Here is a 16,919-nt window from a genome sequence, read left to right on the forward strand (position 1 = left end):
GCATGCAGAAAAATGAACCTAGACCACTTTCTTACACCATACACAAAAATAAACTCAAAATGGATGAAAGACCCAAACGTCAGACAGGAAGCCATCAAAATCCTCGAGGAGAAAGCAGGCAAAAACCTCTTTGACCTTGGCTGCAGCAACTTTTTACTCAACATGTCTCCAGAGGCAAAGGAAACAAAAGCAAAAATGAACTGTTGGGACCTCATCAAAATAAAAAGCTTCTGCACAGTGAAGGAAACAATCAGCAAAACTAAAAGGCAAGAGACAGAATGGGAGAAGATATCTGCATATCAGATAAAGGTTTAGTATCCAAAGTCCATAAAGAACTTATCAAACTCAACATCCAAAAAACAAATAATCCAGTGAAGAAATGGGCAAAAGACATAAGTAGACACTTCTCCAAAGAAGACATCCAGATGGCCAACCAACACATGAAAAATGCTCAACATCACTCATCATCAGGGAAATACAAACCAAAACCACAATGAGATATCACCTCACACCTGTCAGAATGACTAACATTAACAATTCAGGCAACAACAGACATTGGCGAGGATGTGGAGAGGATCTCTTTTGCACTGCTGGTGGGAATGCAAACTGGTGCAGCCACTCTGGAAAACAGGATGGAGGGTCCCCCCAAAAATTAAAAATAGAACTACCCCACACCCACCAATTGCACTACTAGGTATTAATCCAAGGGATACAGGTGTGCTGTTTCGAAGGGGCACATGCACCCCCATGTTTATAGCAGCACTACCAACAAAGCCAAAGTATGGAAAGAGCCCAAATGTCCATCGATGGATGAATGGATAAAGAAGACGTGGTGTATATATATACAATGCAGTATCACTCGGCAATCAAAAAGAATGAAATCTTGTCATTTGCAACTACATGGATGGAACTAGAGGGTATTATGCTAAGCGAAATTAGTCAGAGAAAGATAAATATCATGGGACTTCACTCATATGAGGACAGAGAAAGACAAATATCATATGACTTCATTCATATGAAGACTTTAAGATACAAAACAGATGAACTTAAGGGAAGGGAAGCAAAAATAATATAAAAACAGGGAAGGGGACAAAACAGAAGAGACTCTTAAATATGGAGAACAAAGGTTACTGGATGGGTCATGGGAGGGGGATGGGCTAAATGGGTAAGGGGCATTAAGAAATAAACTCCTAAAATCATTGCTGCACTATATGCTAACTTGGATGTAAATTTAAAAAATAAAGAATAAAAAATATAAATAAATAATAAAAGAAATAAAAATATAAAAACCATTCTACAAAAACAGGCATCTGGATGGATTTGGCCCACGGGCCACTGTTTGCCAAACCCTAAAGCCTGTGGGTGAAGAGGTGGGAGGAGCCCTGACTCCTCCAGTCTCCTTCTCATGCCTTCTCTCATCTGCCCAACCCCCAACAATCTTGCACAAGTCTTTAGCAAGTGCTCTCCCACGTATTATTCGTTCCTCACCTTCCCCCTGACGTGCAGGAGGTGCTCTGTAAACATCCATGGAACTGAATTATTGGGCTGGGCATTATCATGTCTCAATGCCTAGTAGGTCTGAAGCCACTCATTGCCAGATTTGTTCTAAAGCAGTGTTCTCCACATGCCATCTCTATGCTCAGATGTTAAGGTCCCTTTGCCTGATATTCAAAGTCCCCCTCCCCCTCCCCTCTCCCCCCCCCCCCCCCCCGCCCCCCGTAGGTCCCCTTCTGCCTTTGACCACATTACTCCAGAACCGGTCCAACAGTAGGTTCCATCTAGGCCTACAGCAACAGGACCCCTTCCTCAATCACCACACTGAATTCCCACTCGACTGCCTCTGCCTCTCCTTCCTCTTTGTTGGAAACGTCTGGTTCCTTCTCTCCTTTTCTAAGTCTCTCTCTTCCTTCCATTCAAGCCTCACTACTTCCAAGGCCTGCCACGATCACCCCACGTGTGAGTGACAGTGCCCTTCTCTGATCCAATAATATTTAACTATACCACTCATTCGGCACCGAGCCCATGCTGTTAATGATCCTCTCACACATATATCCTGACTTCCCATCGAGACTGAAAACCTCTTTGGTTCTGCCAGGTAGAGACTTCAAAACAGTCACCGACCAGGAAGTGAGAAGCAGGACTATGGCTGCCGCAATGAAGGAGCAGCGTGTCCCAACCAGGGCGCTTCAACAACGGTGAGCGATAAGGGCAGGCTCTCATTCTTAAGATGCGACGGCAGTTGAGAACTTTATAAGTAGCAGCACCATCAATAATTAACTACCGCTCCGCGTCTCCTTGCCCTGCCAACCCCTATTCCCACCCAGGTTTTTTACTTGGCCAATGCAAGCTTCCATTAAAAGTTTCTTCCTCAAGGAATGGTTTTATAGCAAAACCTCTTTAGTTGGTAGGCATGGCAGTAGCTGGAAAACACGAGGCACTAAATAAGTATTTGTTGAGTTCAGTGAATGAGTGGCTACTCTCCTGGTGGACTGTAGGATCCATGAGAGCAGGGCCCATGTCTGTCTCTGGCCACAGCCTCTGTGGCTAGCCTTGTGGATGAGCGGCACTACGTTCACGTTTGTTGAAGGAAGGAAGGAAGGAGGGAGTAAACAAACAAACAAAACCAGCAGGACTTAATGTAGAGGAAAGTAGTGACAAAGGTGACGAGTAACAAAGGAAGGATGGTCAACTGGGTCAAATGCAGCAGAGATGACTTTCATTAAAGCCTTTCTTGGAGGGGCACCTGGGTGGCTCAGTTGGTGGTTAAGCGACTCTTGATTTCGGCTCAGGTCACGATCTCACAGGTCATGAGATTGAGCCCCACGTCGGGCTCTGCACAAAACTGCACAGAGCCTGCTTGGGATTCTCTCTCTCCTGTCCCTCCCCTGCTCATGTGTTCTCTCTCTCTCGCTCTCTCAAAACAAATAAATAAACTTAAAAAAAAACTTCCTTGGATACGGCCAACTTGCCAGGTAGTAAGGGCCCCGGCAAGATTAGCTTCACTGGAGGAGTAGAAGAGAAACCAAAATGTTACACTCTTGAGAAGTCTGGGAAAGGCAAGCAACAGAAGACAATGAATGTAACTACTCTTTCAAGGAACTTGACTGCGAAGACAGAGACGGGAGAGAAAGCTGGGAGAGGACGCGGACTGGGGAAGACATTTGTGTCTCAAGGTGGGACAGCCAGGTGGACTGCCAAGGCAAATGCCTGCTCCCTAATAATACGCTGAAGAAACGAGCCCTCTCTCACCCCATCAGAAGGCAGGCAGTAAATGGAAGTCATTACCCTGTGTCTTTCAGAATCGTTTTAAAATGGCACCAAGTTTCACAAAAGGGAAAGCTAAACCTCCTCAAACTGGATCAGAACAGGAAGTTGCAAAAAACACATAAGTTCTCAGGGTTACAGAGAAGAGGTATTGCAACATGTGGTACATTTAAATACAAGTAAGGTTTATCACGCCTGCATGCTTTCAAAAAATTATGTTGCAGGGCTTATATTGTCCAAGGTGCTAGGAATATAGAAAAGATAGTCCCTGCTCTCAAGGAGCTCAACGTCGAGGAGACTCAAACAGGGGCACCTGGGTGGCTCAGTCCGTTAAGTGGTTGACTCGTGATTTCAGCTCTCGTAGTGATCCCACGGTTCGTAAGATAGAACCTCGCATCAGGCTCTGCACTGATAGTGCAGAGCCTGCTTGGGAGTCTCTCCCTCTCTCGGTGAGCCTACCACGTGCCCCCTCCCTGCTCGCACTCTCTCTCAAAATAAATAAACAAACATTAAAAAAAAAAGAGAGAGAGAATCAAACAAATAGATCAGAATGGCATGAGAAGTTGTGCTGATAATGGATGTGAGGATAGAAATACAGAGAAAAAGCATCTAACTTAGACTTGGAGACCACTGAGAAAGGATTCTCAAGCTGAATTTAAAGAACTTGAGGGAGAGGTGACACATAATTCATTCGCCTCTTGAAATTAACTAGCATTATCTATAATACGAACATAAAGTCACTAACAATTCCACTGATAATAAATAATGCGTTTCTCTAAAAGAGCTGAAGAACTGACTCATTTTAACCTTCCTGTGAGGCCTCTGACACTTGTTCATTCCTAAGGTAATGAGCACAGAGCAGGCACACGGTAGGCTCACTGAGGATGGGGTCCAATACTATCAAAAGCAAGAAGCATGAGCTTTCAGAGAACTGATGTTGGTTTACAAGGTGTTTTGAATAGTTCTAGAAAAGAGAAATGTTTAACAAAGATGATTGCCTGGTTAAGTCAACAGAAGTCAGAGAAGGAAACGAAAATGAGATAAGCAAACAATAAGAAAATTGAACACTGGACTCCAGAAGACAAAAGCCTAAATTTCAGAAAAGGGGGCGCGGGGATGACTCAGTCAGTTAAGCCTCTGACTCTTAAGTGAGCCTCTGACTTTCGGCTCAGGTCGTGATCTCACAGTTCGTGGAAGTAAGCCCCATGTTGGGCTCTGTGCTGAGCATGGAGCCTGCTTGAGATTCTCTCTCTCTCTCTCTCTCCCTCCCTCTCTCGGACTCTCCCCAACTCAAACGTGTGCTAGCACACGCGCTCTCTCACTCTCTCTCTCAAGGTACATAAATAAATATTTAAAATTTTTTTTCAGCAGGGGCGCGTGGGTGGCTCAGTCGGTTAAGCAGCCAACTTCGGCTCAGGTCATGATCTCGCGGTCCATGAGTTCGAGCCCCACGTCGGGCTCTGTGCTGACAGCTGAGCCTGGGGACTGTTTCAGATTCTGTGTCTCCCTCTCTCTCTGACCCTCCCCTGTTCATGCTCTGTCTCTCTCTGTCTCAAAAATAAATAAACGTTAACAAAAAATTTTTTTTTTTTAATTTTTTTTCAGCAAAGAAAAAAGACTGGGTTTCTGCCAGAGGAAAAAGAAATGAGGGACCAAGGGAACTAGATTCTACATTCTTTACCAGCCCCATGTTCAATGAGGAAAGGGAGTCTCTGGCCCTGAACACCTAGTGCCTAAACATTCTCACAAACCAACGACTGGCCTGGCCAGTCCTCCTCAACACGAGGGACTTCCCACCCTTCTCCCCAATACCAGCTCTGTTCCCAGACCGGCACCGATCTCATTTCTTCTACCCCACAATGCGTAACCACAGTGCTCAACGTAGAAATGCAAGAGCTCTGACTGCCCCCATTTCTTCATCGGGCCTCCCACTGCCCACTAACCAGAGCTGAATTCACACAGTGGTTCCCACACCTCAGCCTTTTACCCTTGCAGAACTAACGCTGCCCTGCTGCTCCTCGATGCTCAGCCCTTTCCACGGCTAATGGGCCTCGGTGGCTGAGTCTCCCCCATGTCTTTACAAAGGTGGTGCGTTTGTTAGAAAAGCACAGGCTTTGGCATCCAGAAAGCCCTTAGTTCAAACCTCATTCCTACCACCTGCCAGTTGTGTTTTTTAAGCCGTTTTTTTTTTCCATCTGTAAAATGAGGGCTAAAAGTACCTAGCTTATAAACTGTGATAAAGATCAAATACAAAACTATGTGGAAGCCCCTAACACAGTGACTAGTACACAGCAGGCACTCAGCAGTTGCTAGGCATCTTACCCTCCCAACACCACCAGCGTAATCAGAGCCCTTATTCCTTGGCTAGAAGACCCCTTGGTTCATAAAGTACGTTAAGTCACAGGGATGCAGGATACAGTATGGTGACTAAAGTTAATGGTACCATATTATATATTTGAAAGCTGCCAAGAGGGAGCTTAAAAGTTCTCATAAGAAAAGAAACTGCAGGGGCGCCTGGGTGGCTCAGTCAGTTAGGCGGCCGACTTCGGCTCAGGTCATGATTTCGCAGTTTGTGAGTTTGAGCCCCGCGTCGGGCTCTGTGCTGACAGCTGAGCCTGGAGCCTGTTTCAGATTCTGTGTCTCCCTCTCTCTGACCCTCCCCTGTTCATGCTCTGTCTCTCTCTGTCTCAAAAATAAATAAATATTTAAAAAAAATTTTTTTTTTAAAAGAAAAGAAACTGCAACTATGTGTGGTGACCGATGTTAACTTGATTTATTGTGATGATCACTTCACAATGTATACAAATACTGACTCATTATGTTGTACATCTGAAATTAATATAATGTTAGATGTCAATTATAGCTCAATAAAAAGGGTGTTTTTTATTTTATTTTTAAAGTATTTTTATTTTTTAAATGTTACTTTATTTTGAGAAAGAGAGAAAGAGGGCATGAGCAGGGGAGGGGCAGAGAGAGAGGGAAAGAGAGAATCTCAAGCAGGCTCTGTGCTGCCAGCACAGAGTCCAATGCGGGATTCAAACCCACGAATCATGAAATCATGACCTGAGCCAAAATCAAAAGTTGGAAAGTTAAGTGACTGAGCCACCTAGGCACCCAAAAAAGGGTGTTTGAATTTTTTTTTTTTAATGTTCATTTATTTTTGGGAGAGAGAGAGAGAGAGAGACAGAGCATGAGCAGGGGAGGGCAGAGAGAGGGAGACACGGAATCCGACACAGGCTCCAGGCTCCGAGCTGTCAGCACAGAGCCTGATGTGGGGCTCGAACTCACAGACCGCGAGATCATGACCTGAGCTGAAGTCGGACGCTGAACCGACTGAGCCACCCAGGCGCCCCAAAAGGGTGTTTTTTTTTTTTTTTTTTTTTTAATGAGCCCTCAGCTTTGCCTGGTGCTCCAAATGCCCACCAAGGAAGTAACTTTCAGTGGCCGGGTGGCTAAGGAAGTCAAAGGGAACAGACTACCAGTGATGAGGGCTGGTGTTCACAGAGTTCCGCAGTAGGGCTAAAAACATGTTCTCCTGATCATAAACAGTGGTTCACATTCCACAGTGATATTAATACAACAGTTCAGTGAATTAGGGGTTATGGGACTTCTGTAGGCTGTCCTGGAACCCAACCACAATTCATAACCTTGGTTCTTGTTTTTTTAATTTTCTTTTTTATGTTTATTCATTTTTGAAAGACAGAGAGAGGCAGAGCACAAGCAGGGGTGGAGTGGAGAGAGAGGGGGACACAGAATCCGAAGCAGGCTCCAGGCTCTGAGCTGTCAGCACAGAGTCCGACGCGGGGCTCGAACTCACAAACTGTGAGATCATGACCAGAGCCAAAGTCGGATGCTCAACCGACTGAGCCACCCAGGCGCCCCTCATAACCTTGTTTTTAGGAACCAAAGAGTTCCTAACAGAGGCCATTTCAACCTCTTCATAAACTGGAGATTACCTCCGCACCTCCTTCAAAAACTGCGTGGGCCTACAAGGGACAGAAAGTAAATGAGCGTTCACTGAACGACCACACTGTGCTAGATGTTTTATGCACATACTGTTGTATATTTATGTATGAATAAATCTCATTTAATCTTCACAAAATGCAATGAGATATTTTTATTTCAATTTTACAAAAGAGGAAACAGAGCAGCTCGCCCAAGGCCACACAGAATAAAGCAGAACAAAGATGGAACTCTGGGTCTAAATTATCCCTTTGCACTTCACAGAAGAAACAATTTTAAGAAACAGGCTTGATTTAAATAAGAGAAAAACATTAAAATGTGGGTTCTTTTTCCAATGTCCTACAATAGCAAAATGTTAGCAATATCCAATAGGTACAGCTTATATAAAACGTGAATCTGAGACCTGTTATTTCTGCAGCACCATGCTGTAAAACCAGTATGTACACAAAACCACCTCCGTCCCTTTTCCAGGCCAGCGGGCTTCAGTGACAGAAATGCCGATGGCCGCGAGGAGGTGTGTAACACACACGCAGGCGTGCAGGGAAGCACGCATAAATGGCTTCTCCTGGTGGTAAACGGAAAATGCTTCTTGCCCTGGCTTCTACAAATCCCGCACACACAGCTTCCAGCAGTCTCGCTGCTGGAGTCCAAGCCCTCCAGGGCAGGGATTATTTCTTTGACCTTCCTGATACCTGACAAAAGTAGATAATAAGTAAAAGCTTGTGGAAGGAGTGAGTGGATCCTGAACGCCAGAATTTCAAGTCCTAGTTCTGAATGGCAATTCTGTGGGAGTTCAGAAGGGAGCCTGGGAAGACATGTAATCACAGTTTGCAAAGGCTAAAAAGCAAGTAGTTCCCCTCTGGGAGAGTCAGCAACATCCACATTTGTCAGAGTGGATCATTCCACTGCCTGAGGGGTTCATAACGAGGAATGAGATTGGAACTAGGTCTCCCAAAGTAAAGGACATATTGCAAAACACTAGAATCAAATTTTCCCCCTTATTCTTTTTTTTTTTAAGTTTATTTACTTATTTTGAGATAGACAGAGACAGCACAAGTGGGGGAGGGACAGAGAGAGAGGGAGAGGGAGAGGGAGAGGGAGAGAGAGAGAGAGGGAGAGAGAGAGAGAGAGAGAGAGAGAGAGAGAGAGAGAGAGAGAGAATCCCACGCAGGCTCTGCACTTCCAGCTGCACAAAGCCCGATGTGGGGCTTGAACTCACATGACCTGAGCCGAAACCAAGACTCGGACGCTCAACTGACTGAGCCACCCAGGCGCCCCTCTTTTTTTTTTTTTTTTTTTTTTAATTTATTTATTTTGAGAGAGAAAGAGAGAAAGTGCACACATGTGAGCAGGGGAAAAGCAGAAAGAGAGGGAGAGAATCCCAAGCAGGCTCCATGCTGTCAGCACAGAGCCCGACATGGGCCTCCATCTCAGGAACTGTGAGATCGTGGCCTGAGCCGAAATCAACAGTTGGACACTTAACTTACTGAGGCACCCAGGTGCCCCTCCCTTTATTCTTATATTTAAAATTTGCCACACTAAGAAAAAAGCCAAAACTCCTCTTGCAGTGTCACTGACTAATATAGCAAGCAGCCTAATTCACAAAGCATCTCTGAAACTGTGCTTCTTGGTAGAAAAAAAAAGATACTCTTTTCCAATCGATGTACCAGAATATTTTGGTGCGCCATGAAGGACACATATGATATAGGATTTCCCGGCTTTCTTGACTTCTTAGCCAATTACTCAGCAGCAAAGTGGCAAGGTCAGTTAGCCCCAGGAGGCACATTAACGTTCATCAGTGTGGTTCGTACAGAGGTAGGTGAACAGGTGACAAGACGGTTCTGGCAGGTTCTCAGGAAGACACAGATGCAAGAAAGTTTGGGAAACCATAGACTACATGAACCCAGCTGCTCAGAAACCCAAAAGAGAAAGGCACGAAAGGAACAACTCTTTAGAATGCTCATCTTGTGTAGAATGACATATTTTGATTGGAGATTTCTCAAAGCTACCATATTTGCTGGCAGTAAGACAGCAAGTATGAAAATAAGATACATGAAATTAGAGTCAGAATGGCCAGTGGCCCCGTGGAAGAAGACAGCATCTGTAGCCAGGTTCTGGCTGGTTTATTTTTACGCAAGACAAGCACTTAGGAAAAAAGTGAAGTAACAGGTAAGCCAACTATACACTACAGGAAACAATGGAACAATCAGGGGTGAACAGGAAAATCAGGCTAAAATCTGACTCAGAAAATAAGCTGCTTGCGAGGCCAAGAAGACTAACTAGTTATCAAATGATGTGATTTCTCAAGAGTAATACCTGTACACGGAGATGAAGGAAGAAAAAGCCCAAGTTTAAAAAAAAAAAAAGGGAAAAGAGGGAATACAGAAATCATGAAAAGTGTTATCAAATAGTCAATAAACATTGGCCTCTCAGACCATTTAAATGAATTTCAGTGTCCTCCCCACCCCAATTATTGTTAAAGAAAAAGCTAAAGTAAAATGGTGTTTCAGGAAGTCAAGTCCCCTGAAGGTCTGCTCAATAAGCAACATTTTCAAAGACTAAAAGCCATTGATGCTTCTCCCTCACATCAACTGATTTTTTAAAATTTCTAGAATCTTCCATGTAGGCTTCATGGACAGAATGGAAAGATATGGTGGGATAAAAGTACAGTGAGCTAAATCCACAGTAGACTGAACAAGGTGCTCACAGTACTCTTGACCTTATCTACTCAACAAGACCTGAAGACATGAATAGTCACCCAGGCTGCGAGTACAGTCCCCACCTTATAATGGTTCCACTTTCCAATGGTGAGAAAACCACATGCATCCAGGAGAAACTGTACTTCAAATTGTGAATTTGGATCTTTTCCCGGGCTAGTGATATGAGGTAGGGTACTTTCATGTGACTCTGGGCAGCAGCAGGGAGCCACAGCTCCCAGTCAGCCATGAGATTACAAGGGTAAACAACCGATATACTTCCAGCCATTCTGTGCCCATACAACCATTCTGTTTGTCACTTTCAGTACAGTATTCAATCAATTACATGAACTGGTCAACACATCATGATAAAATTGGCTTTGAGATGATTCTGCCCAACTGTAGGTTAATGTAAGGGCTCTGAACACGTTTAAGACACGCTAGACTAAGCTACGAGATCGTAGGTTAGGTGTTTTCGATGCACTATTTTCAACTTAGAATGGGTTTATCGGGACATAACCGCACCGTAAGTCAAGACCTGTAGTGGGAAAGTGACAGCTCATATAAGTGATTGCATAATCATTCCCGCCCTACCATCTCCTCCTTTTCTGTCTAGATCAGCATTTCCCAAAATGGGTTCCACAAAATACTGACCTTGGAAATAAGACCTGAAAATGGTTTCCCAAGTTCACAACATTTGGAGAATTCTGCATTTCCTTCCTCCGTAGTAATGAGCACATCAACAATTCAGAGAAATTCCGTAATAAACAAACCTCTGTCTTGATTCAACTTAATGTTTCCCAAACATTTGTGCTCGAAGCGCTTTCACATAGTAATCATTAACTGGGGATGGCCTGCAGTTTAGGCTCTAAGCCATGTTCAAGTTTTCTGTGCTAAAGAAATGATTCACCCCCCCCCACACACACACCCCTTGAGCTGCTACTACCTTATCACTCTTCTTCCTCCAACTACCATAGTAAAAAAACCCGAAACCAACTTGACACTTCCTTCCTCCGGTTTCCTCACCACCCACTCACTTCTCCATCACTGGAAGCTGGCCTCGGCCCCCAGTGCTCTACCGAAAAACTTCTCATGGTGTGATCAATGGCACAGATACAGAACCAGTGGCTTCTCTTGGGTCCCCCAACCCCTCTGCAGGGTCACACAGAATAGTTCTGTTTCTTGACACTCTTCCCTCGCCTTCCACAACACCGTTTTCCACCCATCTCTTTGACTATGTGATCTCTGGTTCCTCTTTCTCTTTTTAACCTTCACATTCTCTGGCCAACTCTTAAACTCCTGTCTTGAGTAAACTGCCCACACTTTGACCTACTGCCCATTTGTGAATCCTGAGCCATTTCCTTGACTTCAGATCTACATTTCCAAAGGGCTTCTCAACTTGTTTGATTCACTTTTCCTCAAAGACTAAACATTCACTATACTCCAAACAAACTCATCAGTTTCCCCACCAAACTTTCTCCTCTTCCAGACTTCTTGATTCCTCTGATGGGACTCACCATTCCCGGAAGGTGAGGGGAGCAGCAGAGTCTGACGCTTTCTCCTCAGCCTGACATAGCATGCTGAACAGGCCTCTGTTAAAGCACCTATCACGGTGCACTCTAACTACTTGCTTCCTATTCCTGAAGCTCCATCAATCATCCGTGGGGTCCCTGAACTAAGAGAAGAACCCAACATACTTAGAAAAATGGATGAATCCTTTGAATCATATGCAATTCATTCTTCAAACACAAGACCATTACCCTTCATCAGACTCAAACAAAACCCCAAATCTAAACTACAACCCCTCCTAACTGGGAAATCAAGCTACCACTGCTACCAGAGCAATATTTCTAAAATGCTACTCTAACCATATGAATCCTTGGCTCAGACACCTTCAATGGTTCCCCACTATTTCCCCAATACAGTCCAAAGCCCTCAGCATGTTATCACCACCTTCCATGTCTGGATCTCTGCTACCTGTCCATCCTTCTTTTCAACTATTCCCTAAGCTCCCTATGTTCTCATCCAGGGGTTGGCAAACTCCAGCCAGCGGGTAAAATCTAGCCGACTGGCTGTTTTGCAAAGAAAGTTTTATTGGAAAACAGCCAATCAACATTTTGGCCCAGATAATTCTTTGTTGCAGGGGGCTGTCCTGTATATTACAGACTGTCTAACAGGATCTTTGGCCTCTACCCACTGGACTGCAGCAGCACTTCCCCAGTATGACAACCAAAATGTCTCCAGACATTGCTAAATGTCTTCTGAGGAGCAAAACTGCCCCCAGTTAAGAATCACTATTCTAGAGGTTTCCAAGTACAAGCCGACAGCTTGTCATTGCTAATAAAATACAGCCTATACAGCAATTACAGTACAGTGTCCAGATTAAAAGATAAGGGTCACATACTATTCAGTGCTGGCTGCCTCACACTTGTGAGATTGTGCTCAGTTATGAATTTCTAAGAAGACATCGGATAACTGGAATTCACACAATCCAAGGTGACCGGACTGATGAGAAATCAGGGGAAAATGTCAAAGAGGACTATTTAAGTAAATCGAGGTGTTTAGCCTGTACAAGAGAAGATAAAGAGACATCCATGATGTTCAAAGAAATCCATGATCTGTCCTGGGAGAGGAAGGTTGAACCTGCTGTTGCGCAGGAAGGCGGAATTAGAACCAGTGAGCGGCAGCTCCAGGAAGGCAGGTTTTTTGGCTCTATACAAGTAGAAGCTTTCTAACAATCAGAGCTGGCCAATAAATGGATTAGGCTGAGCAGGGAAACACTGAGCTCTCGTCATTCTGCAAGTGTTCAAGCAGACACCAGATGAACTAATGTCAGAGATGCTGTAGAGAAATGCCTGCATGAGGTGGGAGGGAGGACAAGACGGTTGGTTTCTCTATGGTTGCTTCCAGCTCTGAGATTCTACGGCTAGTCATGGGAAAGCCATATGGCATGAATAATAAAATTCTCCCATTTCAAGGCCTTAATTACAGCCTAAGAGAAAAAATATTTTGCTAAGCGATTTATCCCATGTCTGTTTGGTAACAGTTTACATTTAGTCCCTGACGCTGCAATTACCAGTGATCTGTTTTTTTCTAATTGACCTGTAATCAGTTCCTAGATAATGTCTATCGTTACCTTTAACCCATATCATTCTGCTGATGATCACTACCAGTACAATTTGCACAATGCTTTACGGTTTTCCAACCATTGTGACACACATTACCTTACTCACAGTAGCTAAGTATGAGCACGAAAACTTATTTTAGATCACCTGCTCTCGTTTACTGTCTCTTGCCTGAATTTCTTACAAGAGAAAGCAAGGCTTTGTTAATCATCAAATATTCACTACAAAAATAAAGCATATTTCAGCAGATACTCATCTCCCAAACAAATCATTTATACACACCCCAGAGATAAGCCAAATTTAGTTATTCCAGCCTCAGAAACATGGACTTACCTCAATGAAATTTCTATTTGATTTTACGATGTGGGCAAGAAAAGGTGAAAAATTATAAATTAGCTTTCTCAAATTTCAATATGGCTATACAAACCAAAAGTTCCAGAAAGCAGTCACAACAAAATATGAAGCATTATGTGTTGCGGACAAGCAAAGCCACTGTAGGTCCTCATTCCAGGGACTCCTTTATTCCCCAGCTAAAATGGCCAATGCGAGTTGTGTAAGGATTTTTCTCCAAAGCAAACCTGGGCCCTCACCCACTGCTTTACTTACTTCTTTACGTTTCGTTTCTGGACATTCCGACTGCAGAGTGAGAGTTGCACCTTCGATATTTCTTGGCATGGGCGTGGAACCAGGGTTTATTGTTAAATGAATCTGATCTGGTGAGATAATGTGTTGCACATAACCCTGGGACATTGCTTCATGATCTATTAGGTGAAAGCCCTCTTCACCCCCTACTAGAAAAGGCAAGTGTTCTCCACACTGTCCATCATCATCTTCATCCTCCAAAGTGCCAGGGTCCTGCTCAATAAGAACAGTTGTCCTATCATAAACAGTTCCAGATGAGGAAGGCACCAGTCCGTTTTTATCCACAAACCTGAGCATCTTGTCATCGGGGGTCAGCTCATCTTCCTCTGCCTCAAAGTAGATGATGTTGTCGTCCGGACTGTGTTCCCCCATGGTTCAATCGTGCTCAGCCCAATTGTGAGAAATGGAAAGGTAATGACCTATCTGCAAGAGGACAAAGCCAGAGTTAGAGCCATACCCTGGGACCTCCTTGGCAACCACAGGGCACATTTTTCCTCTCACTTGAAGAAGAGGCCAAAGTAAATGAAAATCATCTTCCTTGGGAATCATATTTTTTAAAGTTTAACTTTGAAACCATCAAGTCATTTTAAAGGAAAAGCAATGCCTTACACACACACACACACACACACACACACACACACACCCCCAACTGAAGAAATAAGTAGTTCTTAAGACCTTCCAAACATGCCTTACTGCCAAACTTAAAGGGGAGAAGAGGACAAACTGCTTCAAGGCTGAGTTATTACACATCCTAAAGTAAGAAAACCCCATTCAGATATGCCCCAGATTAGACCACGAGGCAGTGTAGTCCATTGTGGAAGTGGAACTTTGGAGGCAGGGTCACCTACCCACAAATTCCAGCTTTGCCACTTAGTACCTGGGTAACTTTTCTGTGCTCCATCTTTCTTATGGATAAGGTGGGACTGGTAATCCCCGTTCTCTCAGAGTTGTTACACAGAGTAAAAGAGATAATGTTCATTAAAGCACAATGTCTGGTAATAGTAGCGAAAGCAAGTGTGAATTCATTCCCTCCTTCCTAGAACAGATGTTTCAGCTTCTGGGTAGACGGTCTGATCCCTAGTCAGGCATATCCAAAGAAGACCATTATATCTATTTATCTCCTAAAACAATGTGGTGTCCACTAGACCCATGCTTGTATAGTGTGCTCTCTGCGGCGAGAGAATGGTGAGTCTTATTTTTGTTTCTACTCTCCCTAGCACAATACGATGACACTAGGAGTTCAGGAGATGTCAGTTAAATGAATGAAAGACCTGCAGATATACTCTCTTGGGAAGACATCCTCTCTTCGAAAGATATGTTCTCACAGGAAGGATACCAAATTTGAAATCTTTTCTGTTCTGGATTAGTTCTTCTTCCTTTAGCTGCAAACACACCGGTTCTACAAATCTGGGTTTGGCAGGCAGAACGAAATTTAAAAATAATCAGCACATCACTTTTCGTTTTCAGTCTGGCTTTACACTTTATCTCTCTCCTCTGTCCTGGGTTAGAAAGTGAACCTTTACGGAGTGGGGCGGCTAGACAGAGAGGTAGTTACCAGAGACAGGCCAAGGGATTGGATCCGGGAGGAACCGGCCCGACCCCTTGCTCTGGCTTACGCAACCCGGGTAGATGCACATTTCGCTGCATCGGAGGAGAGATAAGAGCACCGGCGGCCCCTCAGGGCTTCCCCGGCACCATCAGCAGCTAAGCGGAGACCCAACTGTCCGGAACAAACAAGACCAGGAGGCTTGAGGGTGGCACACGAGTAGTACAAACGGAGCACCCTTGAGAGAAGGCTGGGAAAAGGAACCTGACTGGGACAGCCCCCAACCAGGGCTACACGGAAAAATCCGAAGACAGGCTGGGGGGCTCCAAGCCGGGCGAAGAGAGGCAGGGTCCGGGTCTCCATGGAAACAGGCAAGGGGGCTGGATACCCATCCCCATGGAAACGGAGGAGGGGTGGGGTCCCTATGGTGACCAGAGTGGGGTCTCTACTGGGAAATGCCTCAGGAGGGAGCCTAAGTCCCGCGCCCCCCGGGAAGCCCCGAGCCCAGGCCGCGTCTAGTTTCGCCTTTTACCTCCGCGGCTCCCGGCAACGGCGGCAGCGGCAGCTTCTCCCCTCCCCAGCGGCACCATGATTGCCCCCACCTTCCCCAAACGTCACTTCCTCTTCCGCTTTCCGGAGGAAGGAGGAGATACCGGCCCCGCCTCTCTCTGGCGCTTCTGGTTGGTTTAGGCGGTGTGGGGGCTGAGCTCGGGCCTCCAATTGGCGAGCAGGAGGGGCGGGGCGGGGCGCGGTGGAGGCGCCGCGGGACAGTAAGTTTGCCCCGCGCTGAGAAGCGCCGGCCGTGTCCGCAGCCGGCCGGGAGTAGGGGCGTCTGTTCTGTGGCACCACACGCAAGGAAAAGGGGTCGAACCCCTCAACCACTAGTCGAAAGCAGCCTCAGCCCGGCTTACGCTGACCGCCCTCACCCTCGCAGCCACAACTCCTACGGGAAGGACCACAGTCGGCCATCCGAGTTCTAGCTGGGACCCGCAAGGGGAGCCTGCAAGGCTGTGACATTCCCAGCTTACCCTCATCACCAAAGTTAGTATAGTAGCTGGGATCAGGAAAGGAAGATCGGATCCAAATGGCAGAACCAGGGAGTACTCCAAGCGCAGCCAAAGGACGGCGCCGCCTCTTCCCCTCGCGCGCGCACAAGACGCTCCACTCCCTTCTTCACGACAGCCCAGGCCGTCGGTCCCAACTTTTCGCCCTGCAGACTGCCGGCTTCTACTGGACTCCCGCCCGGGCCAGTCAGCGCCACCTACTGGCCATTCCCTCTCTTTGACCGTTCACAGTCATCCTGTTGGCCTGCATCTTGGTCACATTTTACACAGCCAGGGAGTCTAGGCGTTCAAATGCCCAAGAAGCGATTTTGCGTGTACCTTCGTTATTCTGTCTCTTCAAAATGCTTGTTAAATCTGTTAGAACCTCCCGGAAGTCACTGCCTGTTTTCCCCAGAAGCTACTTCTCTAGAATATTCAGGGTGGGACAACTCCTGGAGACTACATCAGGGTCAAGGGGTTCTGGCCATGCCTGTACATCCGTTGCTTGAAAACTATGAGTAGTGATCATCACCCACCAGATTGGTCAGGGGCCAAAGAGATAGATGCCTGGCCCCTGACCAGCTGCCGAAATGCTTAAGCCACAAAAAGTCCAACTGCCCTCTCTTAAGAGAGAAAAACA

General features: G+C 45.6%; 1 protein-coding gene across 3 annotated transcripts in view; it reads right to left on the reverse strand.

Moving 5' to 3' along the window:
- MTF1 (metal regulatory transcription factor 1) overlaps positions 1 to 15,880 on the reverse strand; it is a 48,020-nt gene extending 32,140 nt beyond the window's left edge. For 2 of the 3 annotated variants that reach the window (XM_086716515.1, XM_086716513.1), the window contains exons 1-2: positions 15,769 to 15,880; positions 13,655 to 14,113 (exon numbers count right to left, since the gene is read on the reverse strand). In XM_086716515.1, the coding sequence (XP_086572641.1) occupies positions 13,655 to 14,062 (408 nt within the window). In that variant the 5' untranslated portion in view covers positions 14,063 to 14,113; positions 15,769 to 15,880. Of the gene's footprint in view, positions 1 to 13,654; positions 14,114 to 14,961; positions 15,735 to 15,768 lie in introns of those variants that run through there. The other variant, XM_086716514.1, reaches the window with a different exon arrangement.
- Between the last annotated feature and the right edge of the window lie 1,039 nt (positions 15,881 to 16,919).

Source organism: Puma concolor, chromosome C1 (genome assembly GCF_028749965.1).
Source record: "Puma concolor isolate L17-30 chromosome C1, mPumCon1.1.hap2, whole genome shotgun sequence".
In the NCBI taxonomy this organism is placed as follows: domain Eukaryota; kingdom Metazoa; phylum Chordata; class Mammalia; order Carnivora; family Felidae; genus Puma; species Puma concolor.